Source organism: Oncorhynchus clarkii, chromosome 9 (assembly GCF_045791955.1).
Source record: "Oncorhynchus clarkii lewisi isolate Uvic-CL-2024 chromosome 9, UVic_Ocla_1.0, whole genome shotgun sequence".
Taxonomy (NCBI): Eukaryota; Metazoa; Chordata; class Actinopteri; order Salmoniformes; family Salmonidae; genus Oncorhynchus; species Oncorhynchus clarkii.
This window is the reverse complement of record NC_092155.1, coordinates 33,508,484-33,532,592: the sequence shown is the minus strand read 5'-3', so window position 1 is coordinate 33,532,592 and position 24,109 is coordinate 33,508,484. Positions and strand designations below refer to the sequence as shown.

General features: G+C 43.5%; 1 protein-coding gene across 2 annotated transcripts in view; it reads left to right on the top strand.

Moving 5' to 3' along the window:
* Positions 1–24,109, top strand: part of LOC139416220 (collagen alpha-1(XXV) chain) — a 44,741-nt gene that overhangs the window by 9,156 nt on the left and 11,476 nt on the right. Inside the window, exons 6-20 of one of the 2 annotated variants that reach the window (XM_071164629.1) lie at positions 190–234; positions 1,326–1,403; positions 5,437–5,460; positions 6,634–6,678; positions 6,764–6,808; positions 7,029–7,109; positions 7,319–7,381; positions 7,627–7,677; positions 17,612–17,638; positions 18,228–18,308; positions 21,043–21,078; positions 21,248–21,301; positions 21,382–21,435; positions 21,593–21,619; positions 22,052–22,105. In XM_071164629.1, the coding sequence (XP_071020730.1) occupies positions 223–234; positions 1,326–1,403; positions 5,437–5,460; positions 6,634–6,678; positions 6,764–6,808; positions 7,029–7,109; positions 7,319–7,381; positions 7,627–7,677; positions 17,612–17,638; positions 18,228–18,308; positions 21,043–21,078; positions 21,248–21,301; positions 21,382–21,435; positions 21,593–21,619; positions 22,052–22,105 (732 nt within the window). In that variant the 5' untranslated portion in view covers positions 190–222. The remainder of the gene's footprint in view (positions 1–189; positions 235–1,325; positions 1,404–5,436; positions 5,461–6,633; positions 6,679–6,763; positions 6,809–7,028; positions 7,110–7,318; positions 7,382–7,626; positions 7,678–17,611; positions 17,639–18,227; positions 18,309–21,042; positions 21,079–21,247; positions 21,302–21,381; positions 21,436–21,592; positions 21,620–22,051; positions 22,106–24,109) is intronic. The other variant, XM_071164630.1, reaches the window with a different exon arrangement.

The window sequence follows — 24,109 nt, the reverse complement described above, 5'->3', positions numbered from 1 at the left end:
CAATTACAAAGTGCACACTGCACATTCCCAATGAGTAAATGTTCATGGGGAAAATAAAACAAGTGGCATTGTCAGCAAATGGATTATGTATTATTCTACTCTGTTTTAAGCCACTGTAGGTCTGTTTGTGATAAATTACTGTACTCCATGCATGTTCCTACATCTTACAGCCTTTTCTTACTAACTCAGGGAGAGACAGGAGACAAGGGAGACCTGGGCTCTATGGGACCATGGGTGAGTGCACTCAACAGAATATAAAAAAACAACAACATAATATATCAGTAAAGTTACACTTGTTGCACTTGTTACTAGTAGGGCCCTGAATACTCAATAAACACTAGAGGACATTGTTCATCCTCATATGTCATATTGAGAACATTTCTATTACACACAACTTTGTATACAAAAACAATGAACAATGCACTTTTTGAGTTGCTCTTCCCCCTTGTGCATCGTCAATGAAACTTGGTACTAAAAGCCTAATATCCACCAGAGGGGAGTGTTGCACTAGTGGCACTATTGATATTGTACTTGTATTACATTATATACTATACCCATATCCTGCTCTGACTGATTTAACTATCAGAGGTGTCAATGTTTCGATAAAGAGTACCAAAAGATGATTTGTCATCTGTTTCTATTACTGCAGACTTAAATCCATGGGCACAAACTTGTTTGAACTATGCAATGAAAATAAACAAATATAATGCTAAACTCCACCATGCAAATCCTCTGAGATGAATTTCATTAAGTTGAGGAGATCAAATACATTAAAATAATCCTTTTGATATTAAATTATTACCTCTGTCAACCTAAGATGCATCCTGGTATTATCCTAAAGAAAATACAGTAATTAGGCAGGCACCTGATAACTATATAGGTCTATTGTCAAAAGCATAATACAGCTACTGTAGTAGGTAAAAGCTGTGTACTGGAAAATGTTGGTAGTGCATGAATTTAGGCCTCGTGTTGCTCATGTGAATTTACTTGTTTGGGGGGGTGGGGTTTCAGAGCAGCCAAATTTCTAACTTAAAGGGATAGTTCACTCAAAACAATATGTTTTGTATTTTGTTCAAATAAGTCATATATGAACAAAATATAATACAATCCTAAAAATAAAAAACATCTCCAAATAGAGCACCTTCAAAACTGTAATGATCTGTTTTTTGACATGCAAATAGTTTTCGGGATTGTATTAATGGTGGACAAATGAAATTAAATACTAAAGATTGTTTTGAGTAAACTATGCCTTTAAAATATTGTATTGGTGTTTAATTATATTGAACTTGGATTTTAATTAACATCTAAATGTTAAACACACGCAGGGACCCCCTGGGCAGAAAGGTGACCAAGGAGCCACTGAAATCATTGATTACAACGGGAACATCCAAGAAGCTTTACAGGTCAGAAACACGATGGTCTCCAGCTTAAAGGAAAGATTCACCCATTTTGAATGTTATGTTGCTTTTGTGCTTCTCTGAGCGATGTTCTACCGATTCCCGGGGTAATTTCATGTTTTCATGTGTGTATCTGAGCTATTGCCGTTCAAGCAGGCCAGTATGACATGGCATTGCAATAAAGCCGCTCTCACTACACTGGAAGTTAATAGGATTAAGACTTTTAGAACGCAAAAATGTCTATCATACATGTCAAATTTAAATCTTGGCCGATGTCATTAATCAGGAGGTTGTCTTCACTCGAATGAGGCATTGATCATATTTTTTGCGATATTCCTACCTCGAGAAATATGTAATTTAAAAGAGGGTCCACCATATGTCTGCCATTTGTCTGCCTCTTCAGTCAAGGCACATCGATCTCCAGCTTGAACATAGTGATATTGTAGATCCCTATATTGATGCAGCTTGTTTAGGCAATTTTACAGCCAATTAGCTACTTCACATGCTGATATTGACAATTGTATTATTGTGTCTAACTACAGTGCCTTCAGAAAGTATTCACACCGCTTGACTTTTTCCACATTTTGTTATGTTACAAAGTGGGATTAAAATACTCTGTAATGTCAGTGGAAGAAAAATTCTATCATTTGTAAAAAATAAAAAATAAAAAAATTATAAAAAAGTTATATACACTGAGTGTACAAAACATTAGGAACACCTTTTCTTTGCATGACAGACTGACATGGTGTATCCAGGTGAAAGCTATGGAGATTAATGAAAAGGAGAAAGGTTAAAGAAGGATTTTTAAGCCTCGAGACAATTGAGACATGGATTGTGTATGTGTGCCATTTGTATTATTCCGGATTCCCATTAGATACTTTATATATATGTACATATAGAGAGAGGGTACCTGGTTTCTGTATTTATTATTATTATTTGCGTTTATTTTAACAGGGAAAACATTTTGAGACCTAGGTCTCTTTTACATTAAAATGCAAAAATACAGTCATGGGTAGCACAAATAAAAAATCACAAATCACCCAGGAAAACTGTTACATTCCTCCACAAATAAGTTCCCAATCATTTCTTTAAATTGCCAGAATGGCACTAGAACATCAAGATTAAATTAATTTTGAATTTTGTTCCAGCATTAAAACTAAAAGCAGATTTATCTAGCTCCATGGAGACCTGAGGAACCTCAAGAGTTAAACAATCTTGTGAACTGTATACTTCAACAACAACGTTAGATAAGAAGGAATTTTATGAAGTAGGGCCTTGTAAACATAAAGGGAGTAATGTAGAGATCTACAGGTCTTTAGAGAAGTCCAGCCAACCTTTGGATACAGCATGCAGTGATGAGTATCAAAACTGTCACCTGTAACAAAACAAAGGGCACTATGCTAGATGGCTGTCACGCGGGACTAGGTGGGTGCAGGAATCAGACGCAGAGAGAGAGAGAGTAACTGAGTTGAAGTGCTTTACTCTTGCACACCAAAATAATAAGCCCAACAAAATACAGGGCGCAGGGCACTATACAAGACAACTCAAAAACCACAGGGTGTCAAGTAAAGAAAATACACCACTACCTAACATGCACACACATAACATTAAGACAATCCTGCACAAAACAAAGGCAGGTAAACATTATCGGTCTGGCTCTACTACATATAGGGAAGCTAATTAAACCAAAATAAACACAGGTGAAACTAATAAGACAAAACCAACAGACAAACGAAAAAGGGATCGGTAGCGGCTAGTAGGACGGCGGTTGTCGCAGGGGAGCCAACTTCGGCGGATGTCGTGACAGTACCCCCCCCCCCCTGACGCACGGCTCCCGCAGCGCGCCGCCACCGGCCTCGAGGACGACCCGGAGGACGAGGTGCCGGTCGATCCTGGTGGAGGCGGTGGAAATCTCTCAGGAGAGAAGGGTCCAAAATGTCCCCCACCGGAACCCAGCATCTCTCCTCCGGACCGTACCCCTCCGAGTCCACGAGGTACTGTAGGCCCCTCACCCGGCGTCTTGAGTCCAGAATGCCGGGGACCCCTCGATGTCCAGAGGGGGCGGAGGGACCTCAGGCACCTCACCTTCTTGCAGGGGACCAGCCACCACTGGCCTGAGGAGTGAACACATGAAACGAGGGGTTAATACGATAATATCTAGGAAGTTGTAACCTGTAACACACCTTGTTTATTCTCCTCTGGACTTTGATCGGCCCCACACACTGCGGCCCCAGCTTCCGACAGGGCAGGCGGAGGGGCAGTTTTAGGGTCGAGAGCCAGACCCTGTCCCCCGGTGCAAACACGGGGGTCTCACTGCGGTGCTGGTCAGCGCTCCACTTCTGCCGTTCTCCCGCTAACCTTAGCGATTCCTGGACGGCTTTCCAGGTGTCCTTGGAGCGCTGTACCCACTCTACCGCAGGAGCCTCGGTCTGGCTCTTATGACATGGGGCCAGGACCGGCTAGTAACCTAACACACACTCAAAAGGGGACATGTTCGTTGAGGAGTGGCGGAGGGAGTTCTGAGCGAGCTCACTCCAAGGAACATACCTCGCCCACTCACCAGGCCAGTCCCGGCAATATGACCGGAGAAACCTGCCCACATCCTGGTTTACGCGCTCCACCTGCCCATTACTCTCGGGGTGAAAACCCGAGGTTAAGCTGACCGAGACCCCCAGTCTCTCCATAAACGCCCTCCAAACTCTGGACGTGAATTGGGGGCCCCGATCAGAAACAATGTCCTCAGGCACCCGATAGTGCCGGAAGACATGGGTAAACAAGGCTTCCGCAGTCTGCAGGGCCGTAGGGAGACCGGGCAACGGGATGAGACGACAGTTTTTGGTTTTGTGGGTTATTGTCTATGTGTAGTTGCATGTCAGCACTCGTTGTATTAACTTCATGTTCGTTTTGTTATTTTGTTAGTTTGTTTAATGTTCTTCGTTAATTAAAGAAGATGTATTCATATCACGCAATATCACACCTTGGTCTCCTCACTATGACGAACGTGACAATATGGCTGTAATGTAACAAAATGTGGAAAAAGTCAAGAGGTCTGAATACTTTCTGAAGGCACTGTACATGATGAGATGCTTATGGATAAGCAGTCAAGCATCGATCATCATGTCACCAGAATAAGACCCTCCATCTTCATTGGAAAGGAACATCAAGATCACCTTAATCATCTGTAGCGTAATAAACTGCATCATAGTCATAATGTGAGGACCACACACCATATAATCGCGTGACTCCAAGTTTACTTCAATATGATGGTTGTTATGTCAATATTTGTGCATAAAGGCATTTCACCACCATTTCTCGCATAATACATTTTATTAACAGAAAGAGATCCTACCATGTCGAACGAACACATTATATCGGCATTTATACAATTCTAGCGTAACGACCTGTTTCCATCACAGCTGTCGTGATTTTTTTATTATACGTTATGACTTTACTCGCATAAAAACTGTGGATGGAAACGTGGTTACAGTAAATTATAGGAATTTGTGGTTTTGGGTGGATTTTTCCTTTAAGTTAAACATTAATGTCTGGCCAATTGTGTTGCTTGCTGTACAGTATGTCAGTTTTGAGCTGCATTCCTTTTTGAGATAGATGAGTTGTTAGATGAACCAGATTAAGTACTATTTTGATTTGGGTTAATGGTCAAATATTTTTATGTGGCCCCCACCACAATCATGTCAAATTTACAGCATTAAAATTCCATCTTCTTTAATGTTCTTGAAAATTTATAATTTTGTGCTTCAGTGGATGTCAGGCAATCTACTACAGTCCCCTTTTAAAGCATTATGACACCTTTACAACAGAGGATCTCATTCTTATCCTACTATCTGACTAATAAAATTGCTTGTGAACCTACATCTGAGTACTGTACAATGCTTTCAAATACTCCAGACAGTTCAAATTCTATCTGGCACAGTTTGTATGCTAGGTTAGTGAAGAGGGAGAACTATAGCATGCTGACAGGTTTATTTTGTGCATAACCAGTTATCTTATCTTTTGCCTCCTCCCTGGCCGACTACAGAAGATTACCACTATTACAGTGATGGTAATTCACCTCTATTCTGTTTAAGTGATGTACCATTGACCCGTCATGAACCCAACCCCACCCTGCCCTTCCCTGCTCATTATCCTCTTTTCCCAGCTAACATGTAACTCCCACACATTGTTGCTTAACACTAAGACAACGATAATTCCTAAATGACGTGTTTGTGCTTCTGTGAGATGGCGTAAGTATTTTCATGTTGGGAGTGGTCACTCAAGTGTGAAAGAAATGTATTGAAGTCCATCACAATGTCGTAAATCATTAAAAGACACTGGACATTAACCCCCACAAACTATCCCAACTCTGAAGAAGTGCATGTGTGTACACCACCATGTTGCTAGTCTGGTCCCAGATCTGTTTGTACTTTTTGGAACTCCATTGCTGTCATTGTCAAGCCAAACTGTTTGGTATTATGACAGGGAATGACAAGGAGTTAGCATGATAGCACAAACAGACTGGCACTCAGGCTACCATGTATCACCTTTCATGGCAATATGTGTAACCTAGAAAGTTCATGTGTATTAACAGATTAATATTTAATATTGTAATAACGGTGTTGAACATATTCACATTTTCTGGCTTATGGTGATCTTAGTTCCTTGGTATCTTCTATTTATATTAAAGTACACCTATCAAATTAACTTTGCTATACTATAAATAGACACTTACTTTCAGAGGATATGGAGATTGTTTTAAACATAAGAAATAAGATGATCTCCTGATTATGTTAGTTGCAGTTGACCCACACTATCCTTGTGACCTTGGTGAGGGAATTGTTATGATCTCTTTCCATCATCATTGTCATGTTAATGTTCAAGTGATTCGTAACGTGTAAGGATATGTTTGTGTCTATCTACTCTATTTCAGTCAATTTGAGTGATGAGTTTACAAATTGTACATTATCTTCTATTTATTTGCAGCATTGACTGAATTGGAGTGGAATTGACACCAACCCTGGCCTATATTCATGTACTACATGTGTATTTTATTATTATTTAACCTTTATTTAACTAGGCAAGTCAGTTAAGACAAATTCGTATTTACAATGACGGCCTACCGAGGAACAGTGTGTTAACTGCCTTGTTCTGGTTACTGGCCCAACGCTCTAACCACTAGGCTACCTGTCGCCACGTATATGATGGTAATAACAATAGAATGTTTATCTTGTGAATATAGGGTCCCCCTGGGCCTCCTGGACTATCAGGACCAGCGGGAATCAAGGTAATCCATCACTCTCTGTGAGCGTTCGTATGTGTGTGTGCAGCAAGCAGCGAAATCCATTGCCAAAATCCATTCTCTGTTTCAGGGAGATCAAGGCATGCCTGGCCTCCCTGGACTGGATGGTGAAAGGGTAAGTAGACCCAGATGTCTCAGTACCCAGTCATGCCTAGTAAAGATATAGGCCATCAAAAGCCATTCTTGAAGATTTACATTTTACATTGGAGTTCCTAACTAATCATTAATCAAATATGAGGGAGGAAGACATACAGTACTCCAGGAATTTAGTTTGACACCCCTGCAATACATTTTCCCATTCTGATTGTCATTCTGAATACTCTACCTCTGCCCAGGGTTTCAAAGGTTCCAAAGGAGACATGGGAATCCCTGGCACATCTGGAGATAAAGGAACTGTTGGTTTACCTGGTTTACCAGTAAGTCTATCGACTAATCTTAACACATATGAAATTATTCCTGACACCAATAAGTGATAGGAAATAGCTTCAGCGTTGACAATAACCACTATAACTTTCTTCTGTAGGACAGCATTTACAGATAAGATATGCTGACTGTTGATTTGTTAAGTCTTGAACACTTTGAGCAGCATTCTTTAGAATGTCATAATGAATGTTCTGTTTCTTAGGGTGTCAATGGATTGAAAGGAGATAAGGGTGATTCTGGTCTGCCTGGTCCCGAAGGGCCCTCAGTAAGTTAACTCAAAACGGACATACAAATGTATTACATCTACATATGGCAATGCATTTATTCAAGATACCAATAAAGCATCAGGGAGGTTCCTTCACGCTTAGGTTTTCTCACTTCATAGGCCTGAAACGGTCAGTGTATGATCTTACTGTGCTATATGATGACAAAATCTATATAATTGAGATTATGTAACCATTTGAGTAATATTGGTTCATCCTGATTGGATTGTCTCCTTCTCACATGCAGATTATTGGCCAACCTGGAGCACCTGGGCCCCATGGCCCCCCAGGCCCCATGGTGAGTTGTCCCCCTAAATCAAGGTTGGGCAGTTCCAGTCCTCAAGGGCCGTATTTGTGTCACACACACATCTTATTAAACAAATTGTAATTGTGGTCTAAAATGAAGACTATTAGTTGATTATTTGAATCAGGTGTGTTAATGTTCGGTTGGAGTAAAAGTGTGACACCCTCGAGAACCAGAGCTGCAACCCCTAGCCTAGATCCACTACACTCTTAGGAAAAAAAGGGTTCGAAAAGGGTTCTTCGGTCCCCATAGGGGGACCCATTTTGGTTCAAGGTAGATCCCTTTTGGGTTCCATGTAGAGCCCTCTGTGGAAAGGGTTTTTACATGGAACCCAAAAGGGTTCTTACAGGGAATCAAAAAGGGTTCTTCAAAATGGGACAAAATAACCTTTTAAGGTTCTAGAGAGCACCTTTTTTTCTGAGTGGTAAACAACTAAAATGCATCTCTGGCTCGTCTATGCAGTGGCCAAGAGGCATATTGCCATACAAGGAAATGTAAGTGCACCCAGACAGCCAGTCAGATTTTAGATTGCCTGTGAATTTTGGATTCAGTGTCATGGCGTTTCAGTCTAAGCTGTTATAATGTGTCATGTAGATGAAATAACAAGACCCTGAAGTTATTGTTCATGTTGATGTTATTGTTCATGCAATATGTGTCATAGTTCAAAGAGACAATATGGTACCACCTTTTTCTTAAAGCTGTACATGTCAGAAGGTGAGTGTAGCTGGTGCATGAAGTCAGGCGCAGGAGAGCAAAATGAGTAGCAACGTACTTTACTCAAAAATAAAGGCACAAGGTAACAAATACACTTGACCAATAACAAAACGGTAAATATTACGCACGGGTGACAACAGCACCCGTCGAGAAACCAGCCATCATGTACTGAAATGAACATAGAAACAATCACGTACAAAAACATGGGGGAAACAGAGGGTTAAATACATGAACATGTAATTGGGGAATGAAAATCAGGTGTGTAGAAAACAAAGACAAAATCAATGAAAAATGAAAGGTGGATCAGCGATGGCTAGAAGACCGGTGACGTCGACCGCCGAACGCCGCACGAACAAGGAGAGGGACCGACTTCGGGGGAAGTTGTGACAGTACCCCCCTTGACGCACGGCTCCAGCAACGCGCCAACACCGGCCTCGGGGACGACCCGGATGGTGAGGCTCAGGGCGATCCGGATGGAGACAGTGGAACTCCTGCAGCATCGATAGTCTAACACGTCCTCCACTGGCACCCAGAATCTCTCCTCCGGACCGTACTCCTCCCACTCCACGAGGTACTGAAGGCCCCTCGCCCGACGCCTCAAATCCAGTATGGATCGAACTGCATACGCCAGGGCCCCCTCGATGTCCAGAGGGGGTGGAGGAACCTCCCGCACCTCAGACTCCTGGAGTGGACCAGCAACCACTGGCCTGAGGAGAACAACATGGATCGAGGGGTTAATTCGATAATCGGGGGGAAGCTGTAACCTGTAACGTACCTCGTTCAGTCTCTTCAGGACTTTGAATGGCCCCACAAACCGTGGGCCCAGCTTCCGGCAGGGCAGGCGGAGGGAGGTTTCGGGTCGAGAGCCAGACCCGGTTCCCCGGTGCGAACACCGTGGCCTCAATGCAGTGGCAATCTGCGCACGTTTTCTGGCGCCTCACGGCCCCGCTGAAGGCGCACATGAGCGGCGTCCCATGTCTCCTCAGCGTGCCTAAACCAGTCATCCACCGCAGGAGTCTTGATCTGGCTCTGATGCCAAGGCGCCAGAACCGGCTGGTACCCCAGTAGGCACTGTGAGGGAGAGAGTTTAGTGGAGGAGTGGTGGAGCGAGTTCTGGGCCATCTCTGCCCAGGGCACGAACGCCGCCCACTCCCCCGGCTGGTCTCCGCAATAGGACCGCAGAAACCTACCCACGTCCTGGTTCACTCTCTCCACATGCCCGTTACTCTCGGGGTGAAAACCAGAGGTAAGGCTGACCGAGACCCCCAGACGTTCCATGAACGCCCTCCAGACCCTTGACGTGAACTGGGCACCTCGATCAGATACTATGTCCTCAGGCACCCGTAGTGCCGGAAGACGTGTGTAAACAGGCCCTCCACAGTCTGTAGGGCTGTAGGGAGACCGGGCAAAGGGAGGAGAAGACAGGACTTAGAAAACCAATCCACAACGACCAGGATCGGGGTGTTACCCTGTGATGGAGGAAGATCCGTTAGGAAATCCACCGACAGGTGCGACCACGGCCGTTGTGGAACGGGTAAGTGCTGTAACTTCCCTCTGGGCAAGTGTCTAGGGGCACTGGGCGCACACCAAGCAGGAGGAAACATAAACCCTCACGTCCTTAGCCAAAGTGGACCACCAGTACTGGACCACCAGTACTTCCCAGACAGCGCACTGTCCGACCGATGCCCGTATGACCAGAGGAGGGTGAGGTGTGGGCCTAATAGATCAGTCGCGGACAGCAGACGGAACGTCAAGACGCCCAGCTGGACATTGGAGGGGAGTGGGCTCTGTACGTAACGCCCGCTCGATGTCCGCGTCCAGCTCCCACACAACCGGTGCCACCAGGCAAGAGGCCGGGAGTATGGGAGTGTGATCCATGGGCCGGTCCTCTGTGTCATACATCCGGGACAGTGTGTCTGCCTTCACGTTCTGGGAACCTGGTCTGTAGGATAGGGGGAAACAAAATGGGTAAAAAATATGGCCCACCTTGCCTGGCGAGGATTCAGTCTCCTCGCCGCCCGGATGTACTCCAGATTGCGGTGGTCAGTCCAGATGACAAAAGGGTGTTTAGCCCCCTCTTCGAAAAGAAGACACAGGGGCGGAGCTTTGGTGGCGTACCTGAGCGCAGCCTTGGACGCGTCCACTATAAACGCCAAAGAAGGATCCGGATGATCCAGCATGGGAGCCGAGGTAAACGGAGCCCTCAGCTGACCAAAAGCCCTGTCCGCTTCAGCTGACCACTGCAAACGCGCCAGTCCCCCCTTCAGCAGTGAGGTAATGACCAAAGCCCCGGATAAACCTCCGGTAGTAGTTGGCTAACCCTAGAAACTGCTGCACTTCCTTTACCGTGGTGGGAGTCGGCCAATTACGCACGGCTGAAATGCGGTCACTCTCCATCTCCACCCCTGAAGTGGAAATGCGGTACCCTAGGACTGTTGGAAAAACAGACATTTCTCAGCCTTAACGTACAGGTCATGCTCCAACAGTCGACCAAGCACCCTGCGCACCAGGGACACATGTAGCGGAGTACAGTATCAATATACACCACTACACCCTGCCCGTACAGGTCCCTGAAAATCTTGTCTACAAAGGCCTAGAAGACTGATGGAGCATTCATCAAACCGTATGGCATGACAAGGTACTCATAGTGCCGTGAGGTGGTACTGAAATCTGTCTTCCACTCGTCTCCCTCCCGGATACGCACCAGGTTGTAAGCGCTCCTGAGATCCAATTTGGTGAAGAAGTGCGCCCCGTGCATTGACTCAATCGCACTGGCTATGAGAGGTAGCGGGTAACTGTACCTAACAGTGATCTGGTTGTTACCTCGATAGTCAATACACACTTCTTCACAAAAAAGAAACTCGAGGAGGCAGGGGAAGTGGAGGGCCGAATGTACCCCTGCCCCAGGGAGTTGGAGACATATGTTTCCATAGCCGCCGTCTCCTCCTGTGACAGGGGATACACGTGACTCCTGGGAACTGCTGCGTCTACCAGGAGATTTGTCGCACAATCCCCACATCGATGTGGTGGTAATTGAGTCGCCTTCTTCTTTACAGAAGGCGAGAGCCAAATCGGCATATTCAGATGGGATGCGCACGATGGAGACCTGGTCTGGACTTTCCACCGTAGTCGCACCAACGGAAACCCCTGAACACCTCCCCGAGCACTCTCGTGACCACCCCGTGAGAGCCCTCTGTTGCCATGAAATAGTGGGGTCATGACAGGCCAACCAGGGTATGCCCAGCACCATGGGAAACACAGAAGAGTCAATAAGGGAAAAAAGATTTTCTCCTTGTGATCCTCCCACGTCACCATGCCCAGTGAAGCGGTGGCCTCCCTAATTAGCCCTGACCCTAATGGTCGACTATCTAGGGCGTGAACTGGGAAGGGCATATCCACTGGAACAATAGGGATCCCTAAACTATGGGCAAATGATCTGTCAGTAAAGTTCCCAGCTGCGCCTGAATCTACGAGTACCTTATTCTGGGAATGCGGGTAAAACTAAGGAAAATGTATATACACAAACATGTGTGCAACAGAGGGCTCTGGGTGAGCCTGGTGCCGACTCACCTGGGGTGACACAAAAGTGCCCTGCCTGCTGCCTCGACTCCCAGAGGAACCTCTCCTTCACCGACCGGCAGTGTGCCCTCTGCGGCCACAGATGGTGCATGGACCGGCCCCTCCTCTGGTCGCCCTACGTGCAGCATCTCCCAGCTCCATGGGTGTAGGAGCTGTGGTGCTGGGGGATGGAATCGACAGACCCCTATCTGGACGTCCGCTGGTAGCCAGCAGGTTATCCAACCGGATGGACAGGTCCACCAGCTAGTAAAAGGTGAGAGTGGTGTCCCTGCAGGCCAACACCTGACGGACAACCTCGCTCAAACTACAACGGTAGTGATCGATCAGGGCCCAGTCGTTCCATCCAGCGCTGGCGGCCAGGGTCCGAAAGTCCAGAGGGAATTCCTGTGTGCTCCTTGTCCCCTGCCTATGTTGGATGAGACGTTCACCCGCCGCTCTACCCTCAGGCGGGTGGTCGAAAACTGCCCGGAAGCGACGGGTGAAATCCTCCAATTTGTCCAACACTGCTTCACCTTCCTACCATTACGGCGTTGGCCCACTCCAGGGCTTTCCCTGAGAGACGAGGGCGGACACGCTCTCACGGTTGCTAGGCAGAGCTCCAGATGGAGTAGGAACCCCTGACATCCCGCAGCCATCCCATCATACTCCTTCGGAAGATCGAGCTGAATCCCACTGGTTCCGGGTGAAGGAGGGGTGAGTAGTGGTGCCCTTGGTGGTGCTGGTGGAGGCGCTGGAGGAACTCCTCTTCTCTCCCAGCGATCCATATTCTGCAGGACGCGATCCATGGCGATGCCGAGATGTTGTATCATGGTCGCCTGCTGCTGGACGCGCTCCTCGACCCCTAATCCGAGGGTGTTTCCTCCTGCTGACTCCATATGGGTTGGTGCATGATTATGTCAGAAGGTGAGTGTAGCTGGTGCATGAAGTCAGACGCAGGAGAGCAAAATGAGTGAGCAACGTACTTTACTCAAAATAAAGGCACAAGGTAACAAATACACTTGACCAATAACAAAACGATAAATATTACGCACGGGTGAAAACAGCACCAGTCGAGATACCAGCCATCATGTACCGAAACAACCACGCACAAAACATGGGGGAAACAGAGGGTTAAGTACATTAACATTTAATTGGAGGATGAAAACCAGGTGTGTAGAAAACAAAGACAAAACCAATGGAAAATTAAAGGTGGATCATCGATGGCTAGAATGCCGGTGAAGTCGACCACCGAACGCCGCCCGAACAAGGAGAGGGACCAACTTCGGCGGAAGTCGTGACAGTATCATGTGATGTATCATGCCTTCCCACTGTCTGGTTGATTCCTGTAGATTACCTGCCCACTCATAACAGCTGACACACTGCCACTCATTACTCAGAGGCACACACTCAAAATACACTTAACAAAAATATAAACGCAACATGCAACAATTTCAAAGATTTTACTGAGTCATATGACTGGGTATACAAATAGGCATCTGTTGGTCAGAGATATCTTTTTTTTTAAAGTAGGGGCGTAGATCAGAAATGTGTGGAAATGTGTGCCATCATTTGCCTCGTGCAGCACGACACATCTCCTTTGCATATAATTGATCAGGTTGTTGATTGTGGCTTGTGGAATCTTGTCCCACTCCTCTTCAATGGTTGTGCGAAGTTGTGGTATATTGGCAGGAACTGGAACAAGCTGTTGTATACGTTGATCCAGAGCATCCAAACATGCTCAATGGGAGACATGTCTGGTTAGTATGCAGGCCACATAAGAACTGGGAAATTTTCATCTTCCAGGAATTGTGTACAGATCCTTGCAACATGGGGCCGTGCATTATCATGCTGAAACATGAGGCAATGGCGCCAGATGAATGGCACGATAATGGGTCTCAGGATCTCGGCACGGTATCTCTGTGCATTCAAATTGCCATTGATAAAATGCAATTGTGTTCGTTGTCACCATATACCCCATAATGACAAAGCAAAACAGGTTTTTAGAATTTTTTGCAAATGTATTAAAAACAAAAAACAGATACCTTATTTACATAACTATTCAGACCCTTTGCTATGAGACTCGAAATTGAGCTCAGGTGCATCATGTTTCCATTGATCATCCTTGATATTTTTCTACAAATTGATTGGTGTCCACCTATGGTAAATTCAATTGATTGGACATGATTTGGAAAGGCACACACCTGTCCACATAAGGTCCCATTCATAAATGGAAGAAGTTTGGAACCACCAAGACTCTGGCCACCCGGCCAAACTGAGCAATCAGGGGACAAGGGCCTTGGTCAGGGAGGACCCGATGGTCACTCTGACAGAGCTCTAGAGTTCCTCTGTGGAGATGGGAGAACCTTCCAGAAGGACAACCATCTCTGCAGCACTCCACCAATTAGGCCTTTATGGTAGAGTGGCCAGATGGAAGCCACTCTTCAGTAAAAGGCACATGACAGCCCGCTTGGAGTTTGCCAAAATGCACCTAAAGACTCTCAGACCATGAGAAACAAGATTCTCTGATCTGATGAAACCAAGATTGAACTCTTTGGCCTGATTGGCAAGTGTCAAGTCTGGAGGAAACCTGGCACCAACCCTACGGTGAAGCATGGTGGTGGCAGCATCATGCTGTGTCCTTGTGTGGCCCAGCCAGAGCCCGGACATGAACCCGATCGGACATATCTGGAGAACTAAAAATCACCGCTCACCATCCAACCTGACAGAGCTTGAGAGGATCTACAGAGAAGAATGGGAGAAACTACTCAAATACACGTGTGCTAAGCTTGTGGCGTCATACCCAAGAAGACTCAAGGCTGTAATCGCTGCCAAAGGTGCTTCAACAAAGTACTGCGGAAAGGGTTCGAGTACTTACAGTTGAAGTCAGAAGTTTACATACAACTTAGCCAAATACATTTAAACTCAGTTTTTCACAATTCTGGACGTTTAATCATAGTAAGAATTCTCTGTCTTAGGTCAGTTAGGATCACCACTTTACTTTAAGAATGTGAAATGTCAAAAAAGTAGTAGAGAGAATGATTTATTTCAGCTTTTATTTATTTAGTCACATTCCCAGTGGGTCAGAAGTTTACATACACTCAATTAGTATTTGGTAACATTGCCTTTACATTTTTTAACTTGGGTCAAATGTTTCAGGTAGCATTCCACAAGCTTCCCACAACAAGTTGGGTGATTTTTGGCCCATTCCTCCAGACCTCCTTGCTCGCACATGCTTTTTCAATTCTGCCCAGGTCAGGGCTTTGGGATGGCCACTCTAATACCTTGATTGTGTTTTTTTTCTTGAGATGTTGCTTCAATATATCCACATAATTTTCCTGCGTCATGATGCCATCTATTTTGTGAAGTGCACCAGTCTCTCCTGCAGCAAAGCACCCCCACAACATGATGCTGCCACCCCCGTGCTTCACGGTTGGGATGGTGTTCTTTGGATTGCAAGCCTCCCCCTTTTTCCTCCAAATATAATGATGGTCATTATGGCCAACAGTTCTATTTTTGTTTCATCAGACCAGAGGACATTTCTCCAAAAGTTACAATCTTTGTCCCCATGTGTAGTTGCAAACAGTAGTCTGGCTTTTTATGTCGATTTTGGTGCAGTGGCTTCTTCCTTGCTGAGCGGCCTTTCAGGTTATGTCGATATAGGACTGGTTTTACTGTGGAAAAAGATACTTTTGTACCTGTTTCCTCCAGCATCTTCACAAGGTCCTTTGCTGTTGTCCTGGGATTGATTTCCATGTTTTGCATCAAAGTACGTTATCTCTAGGAGACAGAACGCGTCTCCTTCCTGAGCGGTATGTCGCCTGCGTGGTCCCATGGTGTTTATACTTGCGTACTATTGTTTGTACAGATGGACGTGATACAGATGTACAGATGGACGTTTGGAAATTGCTCCCAAGGATGAACCAGACTTGTGGAGGTCTACAATTTTTTTTCGGAGGTCTTGGCTGATTTCTTTTGATTTTCCCATGATGTCAAGCAAAGAGGCACTGACTTTGAAGGTAGGCCTTGAAACACATCCACAGGTCCACCTCCAATGGACTCAAATTAGGTCAATTAGCCTATCAGAAGCTTCTAAAGTCATGACATCATTTTCTGGAATTTTCCAAGCTGTTTAAAGGCACAGTCAACTTAGTATATGTAAGCTTCTCACCCACTTTAATTGTGATACAGTGAATTATAAGTGAAATAATCTGTCTGTAAACAATTGTTGGAAAAATGACTTGTGTCATGCACAAAGTAGATGTCCTAACAAACTATAGTTTGTTAACAAGACATTTGTGGAATGATTGAAAAATGAGTTTTTAACTGTTTGTAAATGTGATATTTCCGTTTTATTTCAGTTTTTGTCAAATAAAATATATATATATCAGCAAAAATGTATAAAAAACAGTTTTTGCTTCATCATTATGGGGCATTGTGTGTAGATTGATGAGAGAAAAAAACAGGCTGTAACCTATCAAAATGTGGAAAAAAGTCAAGGGGTCTGAATACTTTCCGGAGGCACTGTAGTTGAAACCAGAATGAATCAGTGAAGAGCACACTAATCCAGTGTGCCAGTGGTCATCGAAGGTGAGAATTTGCCCACTGAAGTCAGTTACGACGCCAAACTGCAGTCAGGTCAAAACCATGGTGAGGACGATGAGCACGCATATGAGACGGTTTCTGACAGGTTGTCGAAGAAGCCGGATGTGGAAGTCCTGGACATTGTTTTGTGTGGCAAAACTGCACATTTTTGAGTGCTGTTTTAATGTCGACAGCACAAGGTGCACCTGTGTAATGATCATGCTGTTTCATCAGCTTCTTGATATGCCACATCTGTCAGGTGGATAGATTCTCTTGGCAAATGAAAAATGCTCACTAACAGGGATGTAAATACATTTGTGGCCAAAATTTGAGTGTCTCAAATTATGCTGAGAAATATGTTGCACACTGCAGTACCTATCATCCTTGGGCATAGACAAAAGTCAAGTAATAAAATTATATGATTTTGTGGTTTTATATATCGTAAGCAGTGTGACAAAAATGTATGTGTTCTGATTGTCAAACAAACTTGTCCTATTTTTGTCCTATCTTGTCCCAGACACAGATTAAGCCTAGTCCTGGGCTAAAAATATCCAATGAGAATGCTTATTAGTCAGGGACTAGGCTTAATATGTGTCTGGGTAACTGGCCCGATAACTACTATCCAAAGCCAAGTAGTCACATTTCATGATTTTATTTATGGTCAGGACTTGTCCTATCTGGAGTGTTAAGGGATTCTTGCACCTGAAATACTATGAGTCTGCAATCCACTTTTACTGATGGAAATCCACTTTTCCCATTATCTGCATGTTCACTCAGCGATTTAGGGCTAGTTATCTTCCCAGTGTTATTCCACAACAATGCCCACATAAACCTACTTAGATCAAACAACAGAGGTACAGTAAAAGTTTATCATGGATCCACTAATAAGATAATGTATTGAGTTTCACAACCGTAGCTTCTTCTGAAGTGAACGCTCATAGCTTGCTCCTAATGCATATTCCTGAAACTGATATTTAGTAGGAAATTACATTAATTCCATGTCAAAATGTCATCAGGTCAAATGAATTGATAGAACTAATCAAAACACATGCATTTTCTTGATTCTGTTTTTCAGGGACCCCATGGCTTCCCTGGACCAAAGGTAAATCCAGATAAGAAAATTGCTTTTGCAATTTTGCAGATAAGACAGCTTGCTTTTGCTGTTATAAAATGCATGCAAAACACATTCAAATGTTAATAGTGTAACCATTAGATACATGTAATACCTTATTATACCTTTCCTTGTTAGGTACTGGCAAACTGTATACCATACTGCAAATTCCAATCTCCTGCACAGAAATCTGGCCTGTCATAGAATAGTTTGGCCCAATCCCAATGCTCTCTACTACCAAATGTTTCATGTAATTCTGCCAGGACAATTTGGCTGGAGAAAATTATATTTGGTGCATTAATAGAGCTATTAATGAATTTGACTCTGGGGCGGTAGGTAGCTCTCTAGCCCAGCACAAATGTGCTGCTTCAGCTAATCAAAGTTTTTATGAGCAGTTGATTAGTTGAATTAGGGGTGTCGATACTGAGCTGGGACAAAAGCCTGCACACCTTATAGTTATCCAGGACCAAGATCTAGGGAAATGGAGCGTGCAGCAGTATGTGTCTACTGAATTCTGTCCATCCACGTATTGCTCATCCCCTGCTCCTAAGTCAACCTCTGCCACTCCTCTTGTATTTAGGGGGAGGCTGGGAATCATGGTCTGAAGGGAGTACGCGGGGAGTCAGGGCACAAGGGAGACAGAGGACCCCTGGGCCTCCCCGTAAGTACAACACTCAGTCCTCCATCCTGAGAAATCATCTCACCACCACAACCATGTCCTCCATTTTCCACCCCAAAACCATCTCCTCTGCTTTCAGCCCTTGGTATATTTCCTGCTCTTTGTGTGCATTCCTGCACAGTATATATTTATTTGTGTCTCTTTTGTGTCTGTATCTGTCTGTCTTCTCCTGCGTTTGTCTTTCTCTCTCATTCGCCTGCTTGTGCCAACAGCATTTCAACCTGTGTTTCCCCGAGGATTTCTTTCATCAGTGGTGGCAAAGTTAGCGTAGGGTGGGGGGCGTGCGGTCTCAGACCAAACTTTTTACAAGCTCTCCTCTTGGCAGCAGAGACAACATTTTGCTGTTTTAAAGCAAATTTACGGAAATTCTACACATTTTGCCATTGCTTATGCCGTGTTCTTATGCTATTTGATTGACTCAAATGTCATAATAAAATCAAAATCATGCAATTTTTTTTATTTTTTATTCTCCCTGACTGTCAAGTTTTAATTTAGTTCTCAAAGATGATCTTGTTTAAAAAATATATATATATAGCTCCATTATCTTTTCTACATACTTTATACAGTTGAAGTCAGACGTTAACATGCACCTTAGCCAAATATATTTAAACTAAGTTTTTCACAATGCCTGACATTTGATCCTGGTAAAAAATTCACTGTCTTAGGTCAGTTAAGATCACTACTTTATATTAAGAATGTGAAATGTCAGAATAATTAGTAGAGAGAATTACTTATTTCTGTCAGCGTGTGTAAAAGAGGCGAAGTCAGGTGCAGGAGAGTGGCATGATGTAAACAGGCTCACTATATTAAAGTTCCAAAACGAGAGCAGAACATTAAAAAAATGCGCTCAAAAACACAGAGCATAAAAAAAGTAAAGCGCGTAAAAAGACACCACAGCAACATGAAACAATTACACACAAAACATGATGGGAAACAGAGGGTTAAATACAAGTAGCTTCATTGGAAACAACACAAGACAAAAGGAAACAACACAAGACAAATGGATATATGAAAAATGGAGCGGCGATGGCTAGAAAGCCAGTGACGTCGATCGCCGAACGAACAAGGAGAGGAGCCGACTTCGGCGGACGTCGTGACAATTTCAGCTTTTATTTCTTTCATCACATTCCCAGTGGGTCAGAAGTTTACATGCACTCAATTAGTATTTGGTAGCTTTGCCTTTAAATTGTTTAACTTGGGTCAAACGTTTTGGGTAGCCTTCCACAAGCTTCCCACAATAAGTTGGGTGAATTTTGGCCCGTTCCTCCTGACAGAGTTGGTGTAACTGAGTCAGGTTTGTAGGCCTCCTTGCTCGCACACGCTTTTTCAGTTCTGCCCCCAAATGTTCTATAGGATTGAGGTCAGGGCTTTGTGATGGCCACGCCAATACCTTGACTTTGTTGTCCTTAAGCCATTTTGCCACAACTTAGGATGGTGTTCTTTGGCTTGCAAGACTCCCCTTTTCCCTCCAAACATAATGATGGTCATTATGGCCAAACAGTTCTATTTTTGTTTCATCAGACCAGAGGACATTTCTCCAAAAGGTACGATCTTTGTTCCCATGTGCAGTTGCAAACCGTAGTTTGGCTTTTTTTATGGCGGTTTTGGAGCAGTGGCTTCTTCCTTGCCTTTCAGGTTATGTCAATATACGATATAGATACATTTGTACCGGTTTCCTCCAGCATCTTCACAAGGTCCTTTGTTGTTGTTCTGGGATTCATTTGCACTTTTCACACTAAAGTACATTCATCTCTAGGAGCGGTATGATTTTTTTCTGAGGTCTTGGCTGATTTCTTTTGATTTTCCCATGATGTCAAGCAAAGAGGCACTGAGTTTGAAGGTAAACCTTGAAATACATCCGCAGGTACACCTCCAATTGATTCAAATGATGGCTATCATTAGAGTCAATTAACCTATCTGTCACGCCCTGGCCATAGAGAGGCTTTAATTTTCTATTTTGGTTAGGCCAGGGTGTGACTAGGGTGGGCATTCTAGTTTTGGCCGGGTATGGTTCTCAATCAGGGACAGCTCTCTATCGTTGTCTCTGATTGGGAATCATACTTAGGCAGCCTGTTTTTCCACCTTAGTTGTGGGTAGTTGACTTTGTTAGTGGCCTGTATAGCCCTAGTAAGCTTCACGGTCGTGTTTGTTATTCTTTGTTTTGTTGGCGACATTTATAAATAAAAATAATTGTTCATTAACCACGCTGCACCTTGGTCCGGTCATTTCCCTGACGACGTTCGTGACACTATCAGAAGCTTCTAAAGCCATGACATAATTTTCAGGAATTTTCCAAGATGTTTAAAGGCACAGTCAACTTAGTGTATGTAAACTTCTGATCCACTGGAATTGTGATACAGTGAATTATAAGTGAAATAATCTGACTGTAAACACTTGTTGCAAAAATTACATGTGTCATGCACAAAGTAGATGTCCTATTAGACTTGCCAAAAATGAACAAGAAATGTGTGGAGTGGTTGAAAAATGAGTTTTAATGACTCCAACCTAAGTGTATGTAAACTTCCGACTTCAACTGTATTTGTGCATGTACAGATTTTTTGGAGTATCTGGTTTTAGTCGTAAAAGTTTACACTGAACATGAGTGTTTTCCCCCCTGTCCCAATAACAACCTTAAACAATAAGTGTTCTTTTCACTGTGTTCATCTTGTATTAATTCCGCCTTGTTCATGTCACTCATACATCCATAACGGCAAAGGGAGCCTCCGGCTTGGACAGCAAGCCTGGAATTAGGGTGAGTTTCATGTGAACCAGCGTCACCCCCTCCCCCCCACACATACTTTTCCATGAGGAAAGGTTGGGGTGGACCATATCAACATTATGGTACAGTATATGGGAATGTAGTCTGACCTGTGTTGTCTTACCTGAGGGTATTGCTTACGATTGTGTCCACCTCTCCACAGGGTATGGACGGGCCTGTTGGTTCCTCCGGTCCAGCCGGGCCAAAGGGGGACAGAGTAAGTGTGTGATAAATTATATGATGTAAGAAAGATTGCCTATGTTGTGAAAATGTGATGCCTATTTGTGCTTCTGTCAGGGTGAGAGAGGAGCTGCAGGTGAACTCGGGCCAAGGGGACCTTATGGACTTCCTGTAAGTGTGCTCTGATAAAAACAAAACCCCAGCCAACACACAATAGAGTTCTAATAACAAACACAATCTTATATCAGTCGTACAAGTTCGTAACTAGCTTAAAACATGTAGTACAGTATCGGAAAAAGCTCTTAGGTTATTCTGTGTTTACTTTCAGGGAGCGGCTGGAACACCTGGCCTTGATGTGAGTGAGGCAGTTTTGTCTGTCCCTGTCAGACCTGTGACATCTGTATCCTATATTGCATGCTGTTATTTCTTAATGTGTTCTTGAAGAGGAGTCATTTCATTTCATCATGAATGTACACTCTGTATCAAAGTACATTCTGCAAATATACTGGATGTATAAGTCTGTCAAAATGACAGCACTAGTCTGTCTTTCTCACTGAGTACCTTCATTTCCTCCATAACGCACATTCCCTTGTGTTCTTTTTGTATCTCTTTTATTGTCCCTCTCTCTTCCTCCTACTCTCTGTTCATCTTCTTGCCTTTCTAGGGTTGTAACATTGTCAGAGAGAGAAGTGACCCTCCTTGGATGTTCTATCTACACTGTTCCTAGATCAGGTCTTATCAGATTCACTCCCCAGGGCACCAGTACTGAACTAGTTGTATTTTGCAGGGGTTGCCAGGCTTAAGGGGAGAGAAAGGCGACCCGGGGGAAAGAGGAGAAAAGGTAGATCTAGATATGCTACCTTGGGGAATGAATCCCATCATTTTACGTAGGATTACTGGTGTCAATGGACAATGAAGGAAAGGAACTAAGCCTTTTCTTTACAAAGTGGATTCACCAATGAATATCTTTTGAAAATTGAATATCACTTTAATTGAGTGGAGTGGACATATGACAGTTGTTATGACAATGTGAAAGGAGTGGTATGGTATTTGACATAGCTGTAGTGAAATTCATTGGGTTATTGATGACATAATTCATGGGTCTCAGGATGCTTTCATAGTGCTAATGTGCTGTACAAATTGTATGAGCATTTGTATGAGTCATTATGAGGGTCATATGGCAAAGGTGCATAAAGATGTCGGAATTCAGATATGATGTTATTGTTTTACCACTGTCCACTTAGTTAATAAACTATGGCACGCGACATAGTTCAACGCGGCAATAAATAAGCACAATATAGTTTTTCGGTTTCTCAAATTGCCGGCATCTTGGAGCTAAAATTTTATTAATGTATACTTAGCTAATGACGACACAAAAAAAAGAGTAAAGGAGAGCAATGTACAATACAGAGATGAGGCATTTGTGGTAAGTGCACAGGTCCATCTTTATGCACCTCCACTATTAGATTAAAGTCCAATTAAAGGGACATGTCAATTTTGAGCTTCATATTAATCATCTCCAGCACCACCCCAACATCAACATACTGTATTTGAAAATGGCACGTTTCTATGTTTTGTTTGAAAAAAGAGGGAAGATAAGTGTTTCCAATGACATCATCGGTGTGCATCATGTGATTTTAATCAATTATGAGTAGGCATTGCCTACTAATTGTCTACTAATTGGTTGATGATGTCATTGGAAACAACTCTCTTCCTCTGTCTTTTTGACCACAAAACGTAGAAATTCATTATTTTCACATTTGTTGATGTTGGGGGGATTCTGGAGATAATGAAAATGAAGTTTAAAAATTCAGACATTTCCCTTTAACTCTAAATTCCATTCTCAATTCTCTCAAATGTCAACTATTGTTATTCACCATTGAATAGTTTGTCATTTCATTTATCAAAATCATTTCAATCAAATCACATTTTGAAGCCTCCAAAGATTAAAATAATGGGTCTTTACTTTTTTTGTAAACACTTACATTCACGTAATAAGAATCTGAACATTATAGCAAATTAGACTAAAAGTGAATTGAGAGGTCGTCCATTGACAACAGGCAGTTGTAAAATCATCTTTCTATTGGTTTTCTGCAGTTTCCATGCATGAGCATAACCCTTCTAACATCCCATGTTGTGTTCTTTTGCCTGTTGTTGACCCTGCTTGTAGACCTGGTCTTTTTAAATAGCCTGTATCATTGACCGTCTGTGTCCGTTTACTGCTTTAGTGTCCCAATGAAACTGTATTACTTATTTTGCTTACGCCAAGCAGGGGCAACTCCAGTCCTGCTTGGTGTCACACATGTTCTGAACTGAAGACCATGAATAGTTAATTATTGGAGTCAGGTGTATTAGCTGGGGCTGGGGTAAATTTGTAACACCAATCAGGCCCCCAAGGACTGGAGTTTCCCATCCCTGGCCTACACAGTGCAATCCTAGCCTAATGCGACCTATATTTTTTCACTTTAATGCTGTCACACAATCTCTGGCAAATATGAATGACTTAATTTGAATTTTCCATGTTCAATAAGCTTCTTCAGACCTAATGCATTCTGAAACCATATACAGTATATATTACGGTTTAATGTAGTCTACATCTTTTGGAAACATGGGTACCTCCATGATTCATGGTTGAGGCTTTTTCCATTGTAAATCAATTCAGGACAATTTTATTCAATACATAAATACTTCCTGAAAATACTTCTGATCAACAAATTAAATTTCAATGTACTTAATGAATAGACTCCGTGGGAATTAAACAGACCTCAACCCTGATTATGCACTTTTGTGAAAAGGGATAGAGTATTTGCTATTTCTAGTTGGTGGAATGGGGTGTGTTCTGTGC